The following is a 23,303-nucleotide window of genomic DNA, read 5'->3' as shown; positions in this document are numbered from 1 at the left end:
TTTGAAATAAGCCGGCAATAATTCTGTTTACAGAAGTGCAAGGTAAATGCGGCGTTGAAATATTTTATACCCTCTGCTAAATGAGCATCTCGGCGGGCTCTCTGCTTCTGTACTCACATTCTGCGGTGAACATGATGCCTGAGCCACTCATCGCTCTCGCAAATGTGGCCATCATTTCACGGTGGGGGAGAGTGGAAATTTCAAGCTATATCTTGGGCCGCCGCGATGGCTCAGTGGTTATGTCGCTCGGCTGCTGACCCGAAAGACGCTGGTTCGATCCCGGCCACCGCGGTCAAATTTCTATGGAGGCGAAATTCCAGAGGCCCGTGCACTGTACGGCATCAGTGCACGTTAAAGAACCCCAGGCAGTCGAAATTTCCGGAACCCTCCACTACGGCGTCCCTGATGGCCTGAGTCGCTTTGGGACCCATAAGCCATACCAAACCGGCTGTTAAGGCGAGAGCCTTTAATGTCTCTTATTGTCGTTAGCAGCCGTGTCGGCAGATTTGTCCGCGTTTCGGCGTCACTACTTAAAAAGAAACTGCGTCGAGGCTGGGAATCGGACCAGGGCCTTCGGCATTTGAAGCGCAGACGCTACCACTCCGCCACGAAGGCTCAAGGCTTGAGCATGAATAAAGGCGCATGTAGTGAATGCGTGAGTTTCATAAATAAAATAAAAGGAATAAAAAAATAAGAATAAAAAACATAAAAATAACAAAAACGAATCAAAAATAAAATTAAAAAATAAAATATGGAAAATATAAAAAACAAACGGTGTGTCAGGAAAGGCTTTCCTTGCTGCACTTTAGAAAGCCAAAGTGCCCCCTGAATTTTTACCATTACTCGATATTAAATTCGAATTCTTCTCCTTCTTAACAAAACAAAAAGCAAGTGAAATGCTTGCGACGTCTAAGCGCAGCATGGCGTTTGTCGTGGTAGGTTTCTTTTTTTTTTCCCCGCACAGTAGCATAATTTTATGACTGCATCACAGCACCCACGTGCAGCTCAAAGGACTGATTTGTACCTGAAAAAAAAGAACCATTTTTACTGGATTTTTCACGGCGGCAAGGACGGCAATTGAACCGTAAAAGCTGCGTGCTCTTCAGAATGTATTATCGCGTAGTTAGAGTAGACAGAGAAACTTATTTTTGCCTCCTTATTTTACGTGTTATGAGGCGCGATCGTGAAATGAAAATAAGAGAATTTCATTGGCTGGGGAATGTCTTTCATTATTTAGTTTTTCCCCACACCATCAGCAAATGGAATCAGCTACCACAGAAAATTACTGAATGCTAAAGTGAAATGTTCCTTCGGGCTCTGTTGGATGTATAAACGCTTGCGCGGTGCATATTTTTTTCTTACATCGGCCCCATGCAAACAATATGTATTCTCTCTCCTCCCCCCCTGCAGTAATGCTTGGAGCGCTGCAGGTGTTCTGAATAAAGAAATTGTGCCCGCGCTTGTACCTGCAGCTGCTGAAAGCAATTGATATGCCGAGTGTTTTTTTTATAAGGTCCAAAACTTTTAAAGAAGGGTAAATTCCTTTAGATTTCTTTTAACCCTGGGGCTATACTGACGGCTACGGCGGACACCAGGTAAGAGGCAAACTACTTTAATTAGTTCGCTGATTAACTGAATACGTTAATTAACTTTTATAATTTTTATTTTAGGGGATATGTTGTATTGGCAGAATTGGAGATCGTCTTCCAAACAGTCCAGCCAAGAAAAAAAAGATTTTCATGAAAAAAATTTTTGCGCGCGTAACGAAGCGAGAAAAAGTCACCCTGGTAGGCAGCTTCACACTGTAACATAGCGTCTGTGGGCGCCTGTGACGTAGCTCGCTCCGCCCTGCACTTTGTGTCAATGCGTTTTTGTTCCAGCGCGGCATTCCGTGAGGCCGCGGAGCGAAGCGAGATGAGCAGCGATAGCGCAGGCCGCCAGTCCGGGACGCGTGACGAAAAGCGCAGGGCGGAGTGAACTACGTCAGAGGCGCTCCCGCCGCTGCGTTACGGTGTGAAGATGCCTACCAGGGTGACTTTTTCGCGCCTCGTAACGTGCGTGAAAAATTTTTAATTGAAATTGTTTTTTCTCGGTTGGACTGTTTAGAGGACGATCTACAATTCTGCGAATACAACATATCCCCTAAAACAAAAATTAGAAAAGTTAATTAACATATTTAGTTAATCATCGAACTAATTAAAGCAGTTTTCCTCTTGCCTGGCGCCCGCCGTAGCCTCCAGTATAGCCCGAGTGCTAAAATAAATCTAAAGCAATTTACCTTTTTTTTTAAATTTTGGACCTTCTAAAAAAAAACACCCGGTATGGCGCCACACAACAAAGGGCATCTTCTGAGAATTCGCAGTGAAAAAGCTTTGAATTCGTTTTTCCTCCATTTGGTTGTTAGCTACAGCCAATTACACGGATTACAGTTGGAGCAGAAATGTCAGCCGTCGTCGTCCGGAGCGTTCTTAGAATATATCGCTTTTTATAATTATAATGGCTCTCGTAAACGCAGCAGCAAGAGGAAGGGTGCGTCAATTATTACCAACGGTATCTTCGTTCTATCGAAGCTTAAGGTTTTGAGCAAAGTAGTACTGGACAGCAAGTGTGCTCTGTCGCGTGAACCTGGACTCGAGGACTTGAAATCAGTGGTGCTTAGCGTTGGTGGCAGGATGAGGAGGCTATGTGAGGTGGAGAGGTAAATTCACATTTGCGAAAGTAAGGTCTAGCGTTGGCCTACATGCTTAGGAATTCATGTGCAAGAGCGGGACACACGTCTAAGCAGAAGCGGGTGCGCAGGAGTGAAAACATGGTGGCCAGGCTTTCGCCAGTACCTTTATTCGAAGCCCTGGCGAGGAAACATGATTGATGTTTCCTGATTTTTTGCTATTTCTTCTACTATTTTTTACAGATTGTCGAACTGTGGAATGAAGGTTCCCCGTTTGTCGGAATAGAGTTGGATACAATGCGGAGACGGACAAGAGACGAGATCCGGTGGCTTCACGAGAACGCAACGAAAGATGACTGTCTGGAATATTGGTGAGGTCGGAAGCACTTTTTAAGAGCCCAGAGCACTAAGTTGTGGCTTCGCGATTGTCATTTGCGGATATCACTTTAGATACCTTAAACAAACTACTCAATTTTGAGGGCTACAGGTGTTGTTTTATTCAACGTACCGTTCAAATTACACTTAAGAGTGTATAAATGCTTATTTATGCTTTAAATGTTGGAAGTTTAAAGCTATCGAAGTGCACAAGAAGTTCGCGCTCTCTTACTGATAGAGACACTTAATACGCAGAGTAAAAGGGGGGGGGGGGATTCAGAATTTTATTGACTAAAAGATTACAGTGAAATGTAGGAATTCCGCCTAGTCTATTTTCATGTGTGCTGCAAGAGAGTAGAAAACACGTTTCTTTTCTCTTTTTATATCACAAAACGAGTAAATAATGCAATCATCCCAGGAGAAATGTGGCAGTAATGGAAGCCATATATGCAGCACAACTCATACTCACATGCGTATATCTCTGTGATATCTAACCAATAACCAATAGTTGCTGCACTTTTTAACCTTAGAACGAGGTTGTGGTTATTTTCAAGCAACCGCAAGTGTCTTTTTCCGCAGTCGCTTCAGAGGTCAGAGGCATTGTTACGCTTATGTCGTATGGTACATCCTTAATGACGCGGTCTTCCTTCGTTTGAGAGCAGCCGGTAGGGGCTTGTTTTTTTTTAATACAGCTGGGAAGGGTAAAATACGCATACAATGGACGCTTCTTTCTAAATTACCGTCTCGTTTCAAGGACTGAACCATTCATTTACCAGAGTGGCCCAGTTTTGAATAGTTTCTTGATTTTGATTTTCATTGCCTCCATATAACTTCATAAAATTAAAGAATAGCAACGGCTTCCGTATTGTGAGTGAAATCTACTGCACAGCATTACATTTATAATAACGCAATAGTTTTCCTGTCATGCTCCTAAGAAACATGCATACAACAAAGATTAATTGCCCCTGCATCGCCCTTAAGACACCACGAAGTATAGATACTATTTCAGTTAAATTCCAAGGGTTAACAGAATCGCTCCATGAGTCGCCGTGGCGGAATCAGCTGACCCAAAAAATTGGAAGTGGAGTAGCATGTCAGGCTCATAAGCAGGCAGACCTCTCCTTTATTCATTAAAGGCTCTCTCTCTCTGACTGACGGGCGAAGGGTGGGCGTAGCAGGTTCGTCGCGTAGTCTACCCGTTGGGCGCAAGCTTTCCGTAGCGTCTTCCGATTTCGCACACACATACAGGCAAAAAAAAAACAAGGTTTTTAGTTACGCGTGGCAGTACATGCATGCTTCAGCGTGTTCTGTGCTTGTGCCGTGTCGTCTTTTCTTTCCCTCGCCTTTCCCCGGTTCGCACACTCCACCGATGCGCACACACACTGCTTGTCACTCGTCCGTCTTGTCTACACTGCCAAGACAGGAACCTAATAGCAAAGAAAAGGCACGAACACGAACCCATCAACACACAAGGAGAAGCGCAAACACGGACTTCCAAGAAATGGCGGACGGTTCTCTGGTTGGCGCTTCGCCGTGCGTTTCGAACAAAAGGGATCCAGCCCATACGGTAATAAAACGGTGCGGAGGCCTCACAAAAAATGAAAAAAAAAAACATCCATGAAAATGAGGCGCGCTAATTGGTGGTATCACTGACAAAAACAAACATATATTTGAAAAGATGCCCCCGCTGACATGCTTAGGTGGTCAAGCCGATCCCGTCCCTCGATCGTTCAGTGTGCGGAGAAAATGAAACGACGCTGTTTTGTCGTTAGATGCGCACGTAGCAACTGGAGTCGAACCACGATCCGGCACTGATTGTCTGAAGATTATGCCTTGAGTCATGTCTGGCTGCAACTCATCGGCCTTCCAGACACAACGGTCAAGGATGTGGTGGCTTACGGAAGACGCTTAACTCCGGATGACTGCGTCCACCATCCAAGGCTACTAGGCAATGAACACCCTCTTTCAGGGAGGCTGGGGCGAGGAAGGAGAAAGAAAAACGTGACGAAACACCGCGAGGAGACCAAAGGAGCAAAATAAAGAGGGTGTTGGGAGACCCCCCGCTTCACCCTTCACCCTATAAAATATCCCGGCCTGCAAAAGCCGAAAAAGAATTCATTTCAAGACGTTGCCATGACGGAGACATGTCACCTAGTCCACCGCCACCACGCCTCCCGCTAACATCGGAGGAGGAAGGGCGAATTTCTCTTGCGGAGCCTACTGAACTAGCCACGAGAGAGAAAAATCACGAGGAGGGGGCAGAAGGAGAAGAGCATGGCGAAGTAGCTTGATGGTGATGCCTGTAACTACGCTATTAATGAGCCTTTTCAAAAAGTACTTGGGGCTGCGCCTTTCGGGGATGGTGCCTCGCTACTAGCGGGGTAGAAAATATTTCCGACCAAAGGGTGGTCCGTGGCCGTTTAAGAGAACGCCGAGTCACGTGCACAATCACATGACCATATCTGGCGAAGCGGCAGTCGGCGCACCGCGGTCGGAGCATCGGCGCGGCAGCTGCAGCTACTGCGGGTCACGTGGTCTGACATCACGGCCACACCTCCGGCGCTCTTCATCGACGACACAGAATCCCTCCCCCTCCCGCAGTACAAGGGCCCTCCTAACGAGCCTCTCGATGCGCCCATAACGGAGGCGGAAGTTAGCGCCGAAATTTTGACTTTAAAGACGCGATCGGCCCCCGGCCCAGACGGGGTTACGAACAAATTATTAAGGAATCTGGACGACATGTCCATAACGGCGCTCACAAAATACATTCAGGAGGTATGGAGTAGCGGCCGTCTCCCTCAGCAATGGAAAACTGCAAACGTGGTGCTAATCCCTAAGCTGGGTAAACCGCCCGGATTAGAAAATCTCAGACCAATTTCCCTAACCTCGTCCGTAGGAAAGCTTATGGAACGCGTCATCCAAGCTAGACTGACACGCTTCATGGAGCAGAACGACCTGTGGCCGCACGAGATGGTCGGGTTCCGGCCGGGCTTGTGTACGCAGGACGTGATGCTTCGCTTGCAACATGACATTATAAATTCTAGATCCAAAGACGCGAAGATGATTTTAGGTTTACATCTAACCAAAGCCTTCGACAATGTTAAGCATGCGGCCGTCCTTGCGGGGCTTCAGGACATAGGTGTCGGCGAAAGGACGTATAATTACATCAAGGATTTCCTGTCGCACAGGACGATAAAACTAAAATTTCAGGACTTATAATTCCCCAAGGTTTACCTGGGAAGTAAGGGAACGCCACAGGGATCGGTGCTCTCCCCCTTCCTTTTTAACGTGGCAATGAGGGGCCTGCCCGCCGCACTCAGAAATATAGACGGCATAAAATTTAGCTTCTACGCAGATGACATCAACATATGGTTGAACAGTGGTAGTGACGGTAGCATAGAAGAGCGGCTGCAGGCAGCGGCAGACACTGTAGTGTCCTACGCGGCAGAAAGGCGCCTTGCGTGTTCGCCGCAGAAATCAGAACTTTTTGTTTACAATCCGAAAGCGCTCCGGTGCAAGCGCGATTGGAATTTTGGAATTAAGGTAGAGGGCAAAGCTGTACCGAAAGTTAATCAGATCAGGATCCTCGGACTTTTTATCCAAGAGGACGGTTACAATGAAGGAACGATCAAGAAGCTCAGCAACTACGCTGCGCAAGTAACAGGGATCTTCAGGAGGGTCGCGCTGAAGGGCAGGGGCCTCAAAGAAAGTAGCCTCTTGAAACTGACGCAGGCGTACACTATTAGCCGAATATGCTATGCCACGCCATTCCTCGGTATTAGGGCAAACGAGAGAGAGAAGATCGACGCAATTATTCGGCGTTGCGTCAAGAGGGCGCTGGGCGTACCTATGTCCACGTCTACAGACCGCCTGTTGGAAATGGGGGTGCATAATACTTGCATTGAACTCGCCGAGGCTGTGCAAATCGCCCAGCTCGAAAGACTGAGTACAACGAATACGGGCCGGACCATCTTAGAGTGGGTCGGCCGAAAAGTAGATAGGGGCATATGCGACAAGGTCGCCCTACCGCCACAATGTCGCGAGAATATCATCGTTCCCCCCTCCCCCGCAACATGCACCCAGAACATCACAGGGAAAGACGGGAGAAGAGGGCGGAGGCGCTGGTTAAAAGGGCCGGAAATTTCAGGCCAAATGAGGTTTCCTACGTGGACGCAGCGAGTGGCAGGTCGGGGGCGGCGGTCGCCTCAGTAGTCGACGGCCGAGGTGCACCAGTCGCCGCCGCCTCCATTAGGAGTAGAAACATAGATACGGCCGAGGAGGTCGCAATAGCACTTGCTTGCGCCGGAACCAAGGCTAGTTTGATTCTTAGTGACAGCAAAACAGCAATCTGCAACATCGGAAAGGGCAGGGTCTCGCCAGAAACGGCTCGCATTCTGTCCGCAGCCAAAATTGGTCGCAAGATCACCTTAATTTGGGTCCCAGCACACACATCCGTCCCCGGTAACGAGGCGGCCCACATGTTAGCCCGAGATCTCTACTTCCGGGTAACTGTAGAGCCACCCGACCCCAAGGGGATGGAGGAACGTTTGCAAACGTACGCGGAAATCGCCGTGCTCTACAGGTTAGGCAGGCGTCTAATCCCACCACAACATCCAAACTTAACCAATACAGAGGTCATTGCCTGGCGACGATTACAGGCCGGAAATTTCGTTAACCCTGTCTGGTTATTTCAAACCACGTTAGACGATAAAAAAGGTGACAAATGTAACACCTGTGGAGCGAGGGGGACCCTCGATCATATAATTTGGCAATGCCCTGGATCCCCGGGTGCTGAGGACAATATTAAGAGTAGAGAAGCCTGGGAGGCCCTTCTGCCAAGCGAGGTCCCCGCCGACCAGAAACGAGCTGTCCGCCTGGCGGCTGAAGCCGCGAAGAGACAATGTATCTTCGCCAGTCTTTAGTCGCGGAGGTCCCGTCCCCCGTCACCTAGGCCTGCGTGCCAGGGACGGGGAGTAAGGGGCCTCCTACATCGGTGGAAATAAAAGTTGTTATCATCATCATCATCATCATCATCCGGCGCTCTTCGTTTTGAAGGTCAAACTGCAACACCCGATGACCTTGGCGAAAGGTGGCGTAGTGGAGCTCTAGCGCAAACATTGGCCGACATACGCCCCTCAGTAATGCGATTTTTGATCGCAGCTGCTGCGGTATTTTCTCTGTAGACGAGCGCAGACAGAATACGCAGTGCCGAACGGAGCCTTACATCGGTTTAGGCTTCGGTAGCGCGCGCAGCCATCCGCCGCCACTGAGCCTATAGCTGATTGTCTCCTGGGGCTAATCCTCACTAGAAAAATTTGTAAATGACATTGCAGCTTCAGTCACGTGACGACCCAAGCAAATATATCAACTCAGGCTGATTTCATTCGTCGAAAATCACAATAACTTAGCCGCCTGACAAGAGGCTATTGCAGCTGCTTGGAGTAGAGTGGGTTCTGTGGCCCAATGCGCTGCCTAAGTGCACTAGCGAAGACGTAGCCCCTTCGAACATGCGCCAGTACAATCTTTCATTTTTTTTTTTTGCAGCGCGACTTTTCTTCTGGCTATTGCTTTGCTCTTCGCGCGCTCTTCGCTATCGCCGTCTTTCACCCTCCACAGGGCCCTGCGTTCGCTCTCTTTTATCCTCCGATGAGCCGATACGCTCTAGTTACGCCAGGGTATGCCGCTCAACGCAAGAGGCGCTTAAGAGCTGCGCTCTAAAACCCAATACTTCTTGTAAGACGCCATCCCAAAAATTAGCTCTCTGGGATGTATTCCAATGCCATCTTTGTAATCAAATACGAAACACAAAACCCAGGTTGCAGTGCAGTCTAAAAACTGTTGCTTTCTTATGGTTCTTAAGTGCTGTATAATGTTCCGGTTCACATAATGTTTCGGTGTGGGTCGCCACAAAAAGACAGTGAAACCCGGTTCTCCCGCCAACCGCCGACCAGCGTCCTTCTGCCGCTCGTTCTCTCGAACACACGCTCGCGCCCGCGCTTCTTCCTCGTGCCCCTCCAGCGGCGACACGGCCTCTTCCTCTTTTTCGGTCACAGTATTTATTAAAATATTTTCCAGCTACTAAAGATAATAGAATATTTTTATCGTAAAAGGACATGTTTATGTTTCGGGCTAAAGATAGATCGTATCGAGAACGTTTTCTTTTCTATTGAAGGATAGCGCCCTCAAAACGGGTTCAGAGGGAAGCTCTATGGACAGACCCCGGAGAGCGGCAGTATACTGATTATTGGGTCTATCTGGACACAAATAAAAGGAGGGAGTGTTGAAATATTTGAATATCAACAGTAATTTCGATGCTTGTGTACAAATCACGGGCGTGCAAAATTACAGTTCTCGTTAAAGCCACAGACCGACATAGTTGCACTTTCAGAAGAAGCTCCATGAATTTAGGGGAAATGAATATTAAAAACTTCCAGGAGTTCAACGCTCCTGAACAGAATGTCGAGCGATAACTTCATGTGATAAAAAACACAAGGCTGGTTTCAATGTTTTTTGTTATTACGAAGCCAGGTCGGCTGCTTTGGCTGTGTGCGACCGGGCGTTGCATTGAACACAACTAGCGTTGTGTTCAACGCATCAAAGTGCACTGGCGTTCTATGCAGAACGCACTTTTGACCCTGAGTGTATCGAACGCTGCTTGTGTTCGATGCAACGCCCTGTCGCACACAGCCAAAGCAGCCGTCCGGGCTTGGCAATAACAAAAACATTGAAACCTTTATACCTTCCCTCACGGCGCGGTTCGGGTGTTCCCCGCGATGCTAGACAGTTACAGCGTCATTTTCTTTCCTCAAAATTAGCTTTCACGTTCATGCGACACTGTAGCCCCGTTACAATGGATTATGATGATGAAAACCATTTAATAATATTTACAGAGAGGTTGACAGGGAAACAGCCTCTAGTGGGCTGATCCCCTTACAATACTAGGTGGAGTTCCATATTCAGGGACCTCATTGGTCTCGACCGCCATACGAGCTCGCTGAACCAGTGCTTGTTGGCCCGTTAGGTCCAGGCAGCCAAGCAAGGCCGCCTCCCAGTCCTCTCGAGTAGGGGAATGGGTTAGGGGTGGAACAGAAGGATTTTGCTGGCATGCCCAGACCATGTGGAAGGTTTCAGCCACCTCCCCACAGAGAGAGCAGAGGCCAGATTTAGGTTTATTGGTTGGTTTATTGAGGTTTAACGTCCCGAAGCAACTCAGGCTATGAGGGACGCTGTAGTGAAGGGCTCCGGAAATTTTGACCACCTGGGGTTCTTTAAAGTGCACTGGCATCGCACAGTACACGGGCCTCTAGAATTTCGCCTCCATCGAAATTCGGCCGCCGCGGCCGGGATCGAACCCGCGTCTTTCGGGTCAGCAGCCGAGCGCCGTAACCACTGAGCCACCGCGGCGGGTTGAGCAGAGGCCAGAGTAGGAGGGACCGAAATGTTTGAGTACCGCTGGGCACAGTAGAGTTTAGTATAGAGTCTAAGAAGTATTATTCTGCCCGCTTTTCCCAGGTCTTTGAGAGGAGCAGGATACCGACGGCGCGGGTCCGGGTAATGAGCGGATATATCTTGGAATGTTAAAATGCGACAGGTATCCTGATCGGATCGGTAGGGTCTACGTCAGGGGCCCGCTTAGTGAGTGCGCGGGCGGCAGAGTTGGCGGCCTCTCTCCATGGTAAGTCCTGGTGACCTGGCGTCCAAATGAGAAATCGGATCTTGGGGTCCTGATCCTGAGCGGCTCTTCGAAGTTTTCTTTGCGCTGTAGGCATTACCCAGCCCTGCTAATAATTCCAACAGGCCCCTCGCGAGCCGGTTAAGATGAATTTAGATTGAGGGTGGGAGGCAGCCAGGTCAACTACTACCTCCTCCAGATGGGTGGCGCTAGAGGCCTTAAAAGTGAGGCCGTCCACCTGTCTTTCGTCGTGAATGACTGCGGCCGTGTACCATCCTCCGCTGGAATGGTGTGGGCCCGCAGTGTCTACGTAGAAAACGCTGTGTATGGAGCCGTAATGGCGGTGCACGGCACTCGCCTGCGCCTGATGCCGTCCATTGTGGTCTTCTCGGTATATTTTGGTAGGAGGGTTTCGAACACGGAGGGCGCCTCTCCATATTTCGGGCACTCGTACGCTTTCCTGAATGTGAGGCAAAACGCAAAATGGTGGCAAAGTGATGTTGTCAACACGGCTGAGCCGGGTTACACGGAGCGCTGGGCAACCGAACCAGTGGCCGATGTCGACGCGGAGATGTTGGCGGCATCCGCTGCCCTTTTCCGCTTGAGATACTGTTCTTGTCTGTGTCACTGCTTCTGCAGACTTACCTCCCGTTCTTCATCGGCTTCACCAACCAGACGAGCCCGCTTTCGCGTCTTATCTCTGGCCAACGCGTCTTCGTGACGCTCTCTGTCGTAGGGATCGCCAGAAGCAGCCCGGCGCTTTTAATGCTCAGTGGAACAACTCGTCCCGGTGACCGGTTCTGGCTCCATATGTCTGCGATTTCGTTGTTACTACTGAAGGAAGGATGAAAAAAATTACCGACGATTACGTTACTTCCTAATGCGAAATTTGAGCGCAGCAAATAAGCTGTTTCACCTTTTCGATACATTGAGGCAAAGAAATCGAGCAACACATGTATGCGCTATCACAGAACAGGGGTTGCATTGGAGGAGGAGCGAAGAAAGGAATTAAGTTCGAGCCGGCGCTTTGACAACCGGAGACTCGCAGGAAGAGGGGGGAGGGGGGCGGCGTGTACACCCAGCGGCAAACGATGGGGGCAGAAGCGCGCGCAGCAAGCGGACAACATGATAAAGGGAGGAGGGAAGAGATAGCAGCGACTGACTGATGCCGCTGACGCCGATAGTGAGTCAACCCCAGCTGCGGATGAAAGGGGGGCGGAGCTGGTTACGAGGCCGACGCCGACGACAACGCCGACGACGACGCGAAACCCAGGAACGGACGCCAAAGAGCTGCGCTCTAAAATGGCCTGGCTTAGCTTAAGGTTAAGTCTAGGATGCGAAGCATACCGCCGGTGGAGGCTGCGCGTCCGCAAGCGAGCGCACGAGTTGAGCCCCAGCTTTTACAGCTGTTGTGACGTCAGCGCCCCTAGCGGAAGGAGCGGGAGTTAGGCCGCCGGTGGAGGCTGCGCGTCCGCAAGCGAGCGCACGAGTTGAGCCCCATCTTTCACAGCTGTTGTGACGTCATATCACGTGGTGCGCCGATGTAGGTCAAGTGGTTGCTACGCGGCCGCGCGCGGCGCAGCAAGGAAGAGCTCGGATGTGCGGCTAGTATGCTTCGCATAAAAGAATTTGCACGGGCCTGCCTACTGGCTCGAGCTCAGCCACAACCGCTGCCACGTGCAGATGGACGAGAGTTGAAAGCTATGAGAGGAAGGAGTGAAAGAACAGACGCGCATCGCACAAGCGCGTTCGCCAAAGCGACGACGCCGGCTGTAACAGATAACATTCCCCACGCGGTGAACGCTGTCCTTTATTCAGCAAGAGCGAATCACGTTGTTAGTCGCGTGACACAACTCGCGAGAGCGAGCGGCCGGGGCTGCGGTCGGCGCAGCGGCGGAATGAGCAGTAACAGCTGCGACAAGTAACATGGTATGACTTCACAGCCACACAGACGACGAGAAGTCACAAAAACACTAAGCATAGTATAGTGTGGGTTCCCGGACATGAGGAGATGAGGGGCAACGTGGCAGCAGACGAGTCAGCTCGAGGGTACGTCAACCGAGCAGACTCAACACTTTGCACCACAGGCACCTTTGACCCAGTTACCCCCACGTACTCAGATATACTCGATCATTACAGGGGTCAGCGGAAGCGCTACCCAGCCCCACACAAAAGGCTCACCAAAGAGGAGGCGGTAGACTGGCGCAGACTACAAACAGGTACATACCCACACCTGCACAAAGTACACAAGATTTTCCCTACACAATATGCAGACGAATGTCCGTGGTGTTAGGGTAAACCTACACTAGAGCATGTTACATGGACCTGCCCTAAGGCAGACTTGGAGCTCAGAATAAACCACCCGAGTGTGATGCAGTGGGAGCACTTGCTGGCCAGCGAGGACGAGGAAGCGCAACGATTTCTCGTGCGCCAAGCCACGATGGCAGCAGTCAAGTGCGGCATCCTGGACCAAGGATCGACCACGGCGCCCAGTGCCCCGTAAGGGTCAAGAACACTGGAAATTTATTAACAATAAAGTTTTTTTTCCATCCATCCATCCATCCATCCATCCATCCATCCATCCATCCATCCATCCATCCATCCGGCGAGCCTCCAGTTAGAGGTAGTCCAGGCCTTATTTGACCTTAAGCTTTGCATACGAAAAGTGGATCTTTTCGCTCCAAAAAGAATAAGAGAAATTTTAGTAGTGGACGTTTTAAATAACCATAAATTTGCAAATTCCTTTATTGCAAAATGGATGTTTCATATTCTATCCTCATTGAACGGATGAACGATTGCCTCGCAGATTTTGGTTTCTCCTAAAACGGCGAATAATGGGTTTGCCGCTTTACCCTGTGTACGCAGATTTTGCAGCTGTAGGGGACAAACGAAAGATGTTTTGTTTTCGCAGGTCTGTGAGCCCATTTTCCGCCGGAGTGGAGTACATACACTGGTGCAACACACTAGGTAGGTACCCTTCGAACAACTGCCGCCTTGAGATGCTGCACTGGTACTGCCATGTCCGCAATCCACTCTACGTCCTCTCACTACACGAGGCTTAACTCTTTCGTTACCACGGGAAAACGGCCATTTTTCATGTCTCAGACAAAACGTTTTTTTAGAAAAAGTGTGATAGGTAAAATTACATAAAATGCATAACAATAATTGAGATAGAATGCGCTTTATAATGAAACGTATTTTAGCACATATTCTGCTTGAAATGCTGTGAAAAAAATCAGTAAACACAACAAAAAATAAAAAATAACAAAAGTTTTGTGTTTATATGACAATAACTTTCCTAACACTTGTACTAAAAACATTCTAGAAATTACAAAACTATTCAAATTCTTTCTAAAGCTTGGCATTAAAGTTTGAAAATTATAAATTGATCAGTTTTCGAGCTAGCATTTTTTTTCTTTATGCCTCTTGGAAAGGCTCGTATTTTTACAGTCCAACAAAAAAAATTGGAAGTGTAATGTTATGCGCCAAACGAAAGCTTGGTAAGCGTGGTTTAAAAAATACAAATAAAAACTTATTTAATTTACGTGAAAAATTGAAAAAAAAATAAAACAAAACAAATATAGGTGCGATATTGCGATATATAGTATGCGATAAGTATAGCTGCGATGTAGCTGCAGAATCAAAATCCGACGTTACAACATCTTCGTCCGAGTCACTGCTGCTCGGAGGATCTTGAAAATCAGCTGCAGAGGCTGAAGAATCACGTGCAGCGGGACTCTTCCGAGCGCGCGCAGCGCCCGACCTCGACGCGACGCCATCCTCACCGCGTATTATGTCGCGATAAGCCTATGCTCCAAGGGCACTTCAAAAATGCACCACCCGCGGGCAAATTACGAACTAGGCCGAAAATGGAACTAACCGTCTGAACAACAAACCAGATGCGCCCGCACAAGCGGACAGGAAAAAGAAAGCGAAACTATCAGGCCAACGTTCCGGGATCAGTTTGCGGAGTTACAGCGTCTGAACCAAAATCCGACAATGCAACATCGTCACCAGAGACTCTGCTACTCGTAGCATAGATAATAATTGCTGTCAACGCAGTAGAATTGCGCGCAGAAAGGTTTTTCCGAGCGCGCGCCGTCCGCGCGCTCGACGCCATGCACGGAGCGTCCGCGCCGTACCCTCCGCTTCAAGGGCGTTTCAAAAATTCGCGCGTCGTGGGAAAATTGCACACTATGCAGAAACCGAAACCGTAGTCTCTGAAGAACGACTTAGATGGCGCCACATCACCGGAATGGCTATAATGAAGAGCTTCGGTTCGCACAAACAGACCGGAACGAGGAATCTGAACGCACAGGCGAGCGTTCTGGGCTCTCGTTGCCCAGTTTGAGCTTCGAAACAATACCTGACGATACAGCATCGTCGTCAGGGTCCGTGCTAATCGATACATCAAAAATATGTGGTGCAAACGCAGCGGAATTGAGTGGAACGGGGTTTTTTCGAGCGAGCGCCATTCCCGATGATGACGGCTTGTTCGGAGCTCCCGACGCCGCACCCCCAACTTCAAGCGCGTCTCAAAATTTGCCGCTTTTTGGCAGAAATATAAACTAAACAGGAAGTTGAAGTTCAATGTGTGAACAACAAACCGAATGACTCAGCAAGTCCGTAGCGGCCGCGGTCGCGCTGCCGTAGCGCTTCGAATTTTTCAATCACCGGTGCTCGAAGCACAGTGGCGTTAAAGAGCAACTGTAAAAGGCCTTAAAATTCAAAGCGACAGGGAGGAAAATATTCAATTTTTCATATATCTGCAATGAACACGTGTTGACTATGAAGTAAAAAAATCACTTCTCCCTCCCTCCTCCCCCGTCTCCGCCGATGAAATGTGCTTTTGTAGTGCTCTTATTGTCGCACTATTATTATACTAATCTTTCTTAGTAGGAGTCAAATAAACCGCATTGCTTATTTTAGGCCTTTTCTGGCACGAACGACTGCAAAACAAGCAGCATGAAAACTCATTCACCGGAGCCACGCCTGCGGTTATCGAAAACCAGGAGGCGTTCACATAAGAAGCGGTTTCGGGCTACGGCCGCTTAATGACCTCATCTACTGCCGCACTTCATCACCGACGCAGAAGTGCTTACTCGAAGGAAAAAAAGAAACAAGCGCTGCCAAAGGTAGAGCCCACCTTGCGCTGCATAACAGCATTTGGTGAGGCACTGGTGGGCGCGTATGGCAGCAGCGGAAGTAAAAAATTGCTGCAGCTTAGCTCAGCTAACCCTCTTTATGCAAGCGAAAGCTTTGGTATCACCTGGTTAAGCCTCGGTTTAGCTGTGGTTAGGCCTGGCTAGACATGCAGACCTACGCCTAGGCTGATTTTGGACGACTAACACACATTTAGGCGTTGTTTAGCATAATTTTATTGCTCCCTATTTGGCTTAATGGCTACGAACACCCACTGATGGTCGCTAAAGTAGTTCGCCACCTTCTCAATACTGGTCACAGAGTAGCTATAGGGCAGCGATTTCTTCTGAAACACTAAATCTATGCAACGCTAGCATGTGGCAGTTAAATGAATGGTTGATCAGAGCGAACGCATGCAGCCCACATATCTCTCTCACAACCGCCACATACCTCAAAGCACGATTGAGGCGTCCACTGACCGAGGGAGCCAGGTATGCACCCTTCCTTCCCTCAAAATCACCGGAGTACAGAACGTTGTCAACGCCAACGCCAATGAACACACTGAACGCTGACGGGCTTCAGTGCCGCGTTTCTGTCGCAACGTTGTCAATTCTAGCGCATGCAGTGTACATCTGTCACTACCGCGACGTACACTCTTAAAAAAAAAGTAAAAAAAAAGTAGTGAGTGCAGCAGTTACTAACTCTGACTTCGTTTTACTACTCCTTATCAGCTATATACTACCCTCTTCAAAGTATAGTTAGTAAAATAGCCTTACCTTTTTACTAACTATGGTCGTTAGTAACTACCTAGCTAGTAAACGTGCATTTAAACCTAAAATAAAGTCAAAGAATATCAACTGACACCGATTGTCGTGCTAATAAATTGGTTTTGTAATTAAACGTTTCTGCAGGGGCATATGGTTAGGTAGACTAAGCTGTTTCTACAACCTCAACTTCATAATTAACGCTGGTACCTTAACTCAACCGGCAAGAGCCACTAGCCCGTCAATAGAGTCTGATTTACGGAGTATAAAGACGGAGAAAGATTTCCCTACATGTGCACGCGCAGTGCACGAGTGGGACTCTTTCTGATTTGTGCTTTTCCTGCATTCTGAACCTTTGTAACACTTGTTGTTGGTCTAGTCGGTGCGTACTTCTGCGTACAAAAGTTAGCGAAAAAAAACGAGACAATTCGTGTGCGCACGGTAAGGTTGATGCCATCACCTCGCTTAATTTCTACATGTAATACGCGATAAGCTGAAACGTAAGTGTGTGATTTACGGCCAGCACGCTCTGATAGCTCTGTCTGGATTCCGGAATTAGTCAAATTGACTGGGAAACATTTTTTTTTCCGAGTACGCATAAATTTTACAAGCCACGCCAGCACACCATACAATGAATCTAGCAACATATTCGAGTTTCCATTCATTTTCTTAGTAAATATTACTAGCTTCCCGCTACTAACTGCAGGTAGCAGCCGTTGCTAACTCAATGCGTTAGTAACTGTTACTAACCTTCCCGTTACTAACTACACTTACTAACATCATCATCATCATAAGCCTGACTACACCCACTGCAGGGCAAAGGCCTCTCCCATGTCTCTCCAATTAACCCTGTCCTTTGTCAGTTGCCGACACTGTATCCCCGCAAACTTCTTAATCTCATCCGCCCACCTAACTTTCTGCAGTCCCCTGCTACGTTTGCTTTCTCTTGGAATCCACTCCGTTACCCTTAAGGACCAGCAGTTGTCTTGCCTTCGCATTACAAGCCCTGCCCAAGCCCATTTCTTCCTCTTGATTTCAACTAAGATGTCATTAACCCGCGTTTGTTCCCTCACCCACGCCGCCCGTTTCCGATCTCTTAACGTTACACCTTTCATTTTCCTTTCCATGGCTCGCTGCGTTGTTCGTAACTTAAGCTGAACCCTCTTTGGTAGACTCCACGTTTCTGCCCCTTGGTGAGTACCGGTAGGATACAGCTGTTGTATACTTTTCTCTTCAGGGATATTGGTAAGCTACCATTCATGATCTGAGAGAGAACCTGCCATATGCCCTCCACCCCATTCTTATTCTTCTAGTTATTTCCCTCTCATGATCCCGATATGCGGTCACTACCTGCCCTAAGTAGACATATTCTCTTACTACTTCCAGCAGCTCGCTACCAATTGCGAACTGCTGTTCCCTTGCTAGGCTGTTGAACATTACTTTGGTTTTCTGCATGCTAATTCTTAGCCCCACCGTTCTGCTCTGCTTGTCTAACTGATTGATCATGCTTTGCAGTTCTTGTCCTGAGTGGCTTAGCAAGGCAATGTCATCAGCGAATCGCAAATTACTCAGGTATTCTCCATTAACTCTTATCCCCAACTGTTCCCATTCCAGTACCCGGAATACCTCCTGTACGCAGGCAGTGAACAGCATAGGCGAGATCGTGTCTCCCTGCCTGACACCTTTCTGTATTGGAATTTTATTGCTGACTTTATGGAGAACTATAGTAGCTGTGCAATCGTTATAAATATCTTCCAATATTTTCACATAACACTCTTCTACACCTTGATTCCGCAATGCCTGCATGACAGCTGAAGTTACTAACAAGGTAGTGGCATATATGACAACCAGTTACTACGCCAAAAGTTAGTAAGTACTACTAACTTCTTTCTAAAAGTGTAGCTTAAAGCCCGACAGAGGTAGTTATGCACCTTTCCTTTGATCTCGAAGTTCCCTCTCCAACTGTTTCGGCTGCCAGTTTAGCGCGCTTATGCTCCCCAGCGATTGCTAAATCCCTCGCACGGTTGGCAATGTCGACCGGATGTCCAGACTCAGCCCGACGTTTTAAAGTACCCACTCTCGAGGTCGTCGGCTCCGGCTGACTTGATCCGTCCATAGCGCGACACTGAATAGGTAGCGCGCAGTCGCCGCGGCGACGGTGGAGCGCGCGACTGCAGCTGCTGCGAGTCACGGGGTGCGTCACGTTGTTACTTAAGCAGCGCCGCTTCTCCTCCTCAGTCATTCGTGCGGACACCTCGAAATCGGCGCCGCTAGGCCAGAAAAAATTGCTTTATGTAAGAGCTTCATACCTTGCGAACCCTTGAACCGTATCAAAATCTGTAACAGCGGGTTCAACATCCATTTAATTGACCGAGAATTTAGTACCTATGTCTGGTACTGTAGCTTCCCTGCCTGCAGTACTCATTCGTGAGAGAAAGTGCTCGGCATGCGAGAGATCCGAAACGCTGGTGGTGCCGGGGGATTAAGGTGCACTAATGCGGTGGTAGAGGTGATGTGGAACCGGGAGATAAAGACTAAGTGTTTAACATTACACGCGGTTGACCAACCTGCCATATACCGCCTAAACGCTTTGCCGTTTGCAGAACGCGGTACGCCTCACTTGAGTGCTACGCAGAACCTATAGAAGCCAGACGTGCGCATTCATGTCTTTGAGAGTGGTGTAGTTTTGTGAGGAAATAACCTCGAATTCTTTCCGGAGAAAAAATTTCTAAATGGTAGGCTGGCGGTTAGAGTCATTTTAGTCTAGCGGCAATGTGGCACTGGAGCACAGTTGCCGCCGAAGCCCTTAGCAATACTTGTAAAATCTGCAGACGCTGCACAGCTTTCGTCTGATCAGATTGAGTGCCACATTTTCCAACGTACTTGGCATGGTGCCGAACCGCGTAGACTGAAGTGGGCGAAGGCGTATGATTGCACATGGTGATTAACAAGGCTTTTTCAGCCATGGCCTCTTGACGTATCACAACATGCATGCAAACAATTATTTAACCATAATGTCCCTGCTAGCGGAAGCTGCCCGTCACAGAGCGGAGTAATACGTGCCGCTGAATTCTTTTTTCAGTGATTCCGATAGTCCTCATTCAGAACTGGACAAAACTGACCGAACTTCCTCCGTGAGTAAAAACACTTGTTTAAAGCACATATTACTGGATATTTTTTGTATAGCGACAGCTGTTATAGGTCCGCTTTCTGTCTTCGCGACGATGTTGTTGTTGTAGTAGTAGTAGTAGTAGTAGTAGTAGTAGTAGTAGTAGTAGTAGTAGTAGTAGTAGTAGTTGTAGTAGTAGTAGTAGTAGTAGTAGTAGTAGTAAACTAATCTTGACTATCTTTTCTTGCCTTACTAGACTACAACCGCCTGTGTATTTTGTTCTTATGAGTTCATAGAATTGATCTGTCATTGTTTCATGCCTTAAGCCACGGTAATTTTATGTTCTATCCATCATGTTGTATGTCCTATTCTATGTTCTTTCTATTAATTTATGCCGTATATCACAAAATTTTATGTTGAGTTCTGTATAGAAAATGGAATTTATTTATCAGGGTGTACTGTGAGACGTGCTGTGTATAGCATATTTTTTTGTTTTTGCATATAAGCATTGACACTGTACTGCTGCCAAGTGCATGGGGGCCTGCGGCTCTGTCAAGCTGTCGTTTGTGACAGCTTTTACTGGCGGCCTCCAGTCTTGACCGTGTACCCTACGACACAAATAAACAGATTATTATTATTATTATTATTATTATTATTATTATTATTATTATTATTATTATTATTATTATTATTGTAGTAGTAGTAGTATTAGTAGTAGTAGTAATAGTAGTAAACTGTAATCTTGACTATCTTTTCTTGCCTTACTAGACTACAACCGCCTGTGTATTTTGTTCTTATGAGTTCATAGAGTTGATCTGTCATTGTTTCATGCCTTAAGCCACGGTAATTTTATGTTCTATCCATCATGTTGTATGTCCTATTCTATGTTCTTTCTATTAATTTATGCCGTATATCACAAGATTTTATGTTGTGTTCTGTATAGAAAATGGAATTTATTTATCAGGGTGTACTGTGAGCCGTACTGTGTATAGCATCTTTTTTTTTTGTTTTTGCATATAAGCATTGACACTGTACTGCTGCCAAGTGCATGGGGGCCTGCGGCTCTGTCAAGCGGTCGTTTGTGACAGCTTTTACTTCCGGCCTCCAGTGTCGACCGTGTACCCTACGACACAAATAAAGAGATTATTATTACTATTATTATTATTATTGCAGTAGTAGTAGTAGTAGTAGTAGTAGTAGTCGTAGTAGTAGTCGTAGTAGTCGTAGTAGTAGTCGTAGTAGTCGTAGTTGTAGTCGTAGTAGTAGTAGTAGTAGTAGTAGTAGTAGTAGTAGTAGTAGTAGTAGCAGTTGAGTAGTAGCAGTAGTAGCATCAGTAGTAGTAGTAGCAGTAGTAGAAGAAGAAGACCGGAAAAATATAATACGGTCTATCTGCGACCTTGTGCGAAACGATTCGCTGTGGAGAAGTTCAGTAGCGATGGCGCCGCGCGACTCGAGAGGAGCGCTGGTCAAAACATTAGTAAGTGTGGTAAACTAAAAAGAGTACTCTATTACTTTAGACAAATTCATGTCGCTTTCAGATCCTCTACTTTAACATATGAAATGTTAGTACTTCGACAGCGCTGTCGATTCACTTCGCGCTACAGAGTGGAAACCGTACTATGGGTTTTTGCTCTTTGACATATTGCGTTAATTTCGACTTAGCTTCGCTTGGAGATTGTATTGACGACGTCCTCTGTCTCCTTTATTTCTTTATGTTTGGTTGCACACAGTAAGGCAGCATTCTCGAAGTTCCACATATGCGTGCAGCTTTGCCTCGTATAAAATCATCTAAACAGGCACTGGGCAAACTCGGGAGGAGTTCGAAAACTTCCTAATCTCGGTGAAGTCTCATAATTGCCTTCTATTTCAATCGCAGCGTTTACGCATTCAGCACCATAGGCGCCATGGTGTCCATCAAGTTCATGGAAGCTATCATGTTCACAGGTAAGACGGGGGTCATCCAAATGTCAAAAAGCGTGCCCACATCCCTCAAAATTCACTTCGTTCGTTAGCTGCGTGGTTTTTCATAATGTAATGGCGTAATTCGAAACAAGCATTCATAAAAGTGCCTGAGCAGCTATCTTATCCGGCTGAACCGGAATACGAGACCATTTTCTACACCATGCGGATTAAAAAGGGCTCTTGTACTTTTTATGATAGCAAATGCTGGCCAGTTCAAAAGCTCGTGAACTTACAACAGTACCACGCATGTCAAATTTAAAGCAAACTGCGAGCGCAATATGTGTGCAACCAACTATCAGCGCGCACTAATTCTGTTAGTGTTAAGGTGGTAACAATTACTACTTGCAGAAAGGAAAGTAAAATACATTGTGGTGATGAGCAATGCAAATCCCTAATAATAAATTAGCAAGTAATTTCTTTCAGTTCTAATAAACACATGTGCTTTTCTGCCCTTGTCTACTTATCTTATCTGGCGTAGTTCTCCGACCCCAAAGAGATGAATCCGGATTGTGGTCTCAGCCAGTTTCGTTGCTATCACCAGATTAATCTAGTGCGAAGGAATGGAATCTTCCACACAGCGCCTGTCCAGTGTTTTGCGTTCTTTTCGTGTCCTAGTTCTTTCTAGCGGGATAAATCGGTTGATGCCGAAAGGGTTCTGTGGCCAATTTTGGCGAAGGTCTTCATCGCGTCCGTGGGTCGGGGCCAATCTTCGGCTAACTGGCCAAGGGGAGACGCGGATCTTGACATGGACATTTTTATTATTAAAGATATCGTAATGAAATTAGGTTTGCATATATCTTTCATCCTCCTGTTTTCATAAATATAATTAATTTCACTATATATCAGTTCCCATATCATAGGAAAAAGCTGTAGCCTAATCAGTTAAATTCTTAACAGTTAGTAAAACACTTTCTACGTTTTTTTTGTTTTGAATGAAATGAGGCTATAGCCAAAGTCCTTCGATCTAGAGCTATGCTAATTATGTTGTTGTTGAACTACATCATCTTACAAAACGGTTAAATATTGTCCAAGCACCATACTTATGAAGTATAGTTAGGTAACATTACGGTTCACAAAATTTGAAGTCTTTGACTCAGCCAAGCAGATGTAGCACCACTCCACAGTTTATTTTTCTAAATTCAACGCTATAGCATTAATTGAAATTTCACCATAAAAGCTTAATAACACTTCGGTAAGGATAGTCAAGTTGGCGAAAAACACGAAGCTGAGAACACTGCATTAGAAGCGCGCTCACCAGCCATTCGGAGGTCGTTGCAGAGGCCTAAAAAAACAGGGGAATGCGGACGTTCAAAAATATTTCACAGTAGTGAGTAAGCCCAGGTAGTTGGCAAGGGGCCTAGCTTTCAAACAAAACCAAGAAGGCGACCATCGGGGAAGCGGTTACGGGAAGCGACGGGCGCGAATTCCTGCCGCATTTCGCTCCGGAGTAGCCATTTGCAGGCTTCGTAGGCTTGAAATATATAGATACTTAAAGGGATGCTGAAAGGTTTCCCGGAACAATTGAGTGGAGAGATGCACTGTACAGTTTTCCACCCTCGGAATTCGAATTTCTCGTCGAAATTAGGCAAAGGAAAGCGCAAACCTATTTTA

At 47.2% G+C, this 23,303-nt stretch overlaps 1 protein-coding gene across 1 annotated transcript in view; it reads left to right on the top strand.

Moving 5' to 3' along the window:
- The first annotated feature begins 2,950 nt into the window (after positions 1 to 2,950).
- The window catches only part of LOC149361933 (uncharacterized), a 33,215-nt gene continuing 12,862 nt past the window's right edge, over positions 2,951 to 23,303 (top strand). The window contains exons 1-4 of the mRNA XM_089568185.1: positions 2,951 to 3,039; positions 13,627 to 13,682; positions 19,704 to 19,755; positions 21,607 to 21,674. Of these exons, the coding sequence (XP_089424311.1) occupies positions 2,966 to 3,039; positions 13,627 to 13,682; positions 19,704 to 19,755; positions 21,607 to 21,674 (250 nt within the window). The 5' untranslated portion in view covers positions 2,951 to 2,965. The remainder of the gene's footprint in view (positions 3,040 to 13,626; positions 13,683 to 19,703; positions 19,756 to 21,606; positions 21,675 to 23,303) is intronic.

This window comes from Amblyomma mixtum, chromosome 2 (genome assembly GCF_055824585.1).
Source record: "Amblyomma mixtum isolate Tamu chromosome 2, ASM5582458v1, whole genome shotgun sequence".
NCBI lineage: Eukaryota > Metazoa > Arthropoda > Arachnida > Ixodida > Ixodidae > Amblyomma > Amblyomma mixtum.
This window is presented reverse-complemented; position numbering and strand designations above follow the sequence as displayed.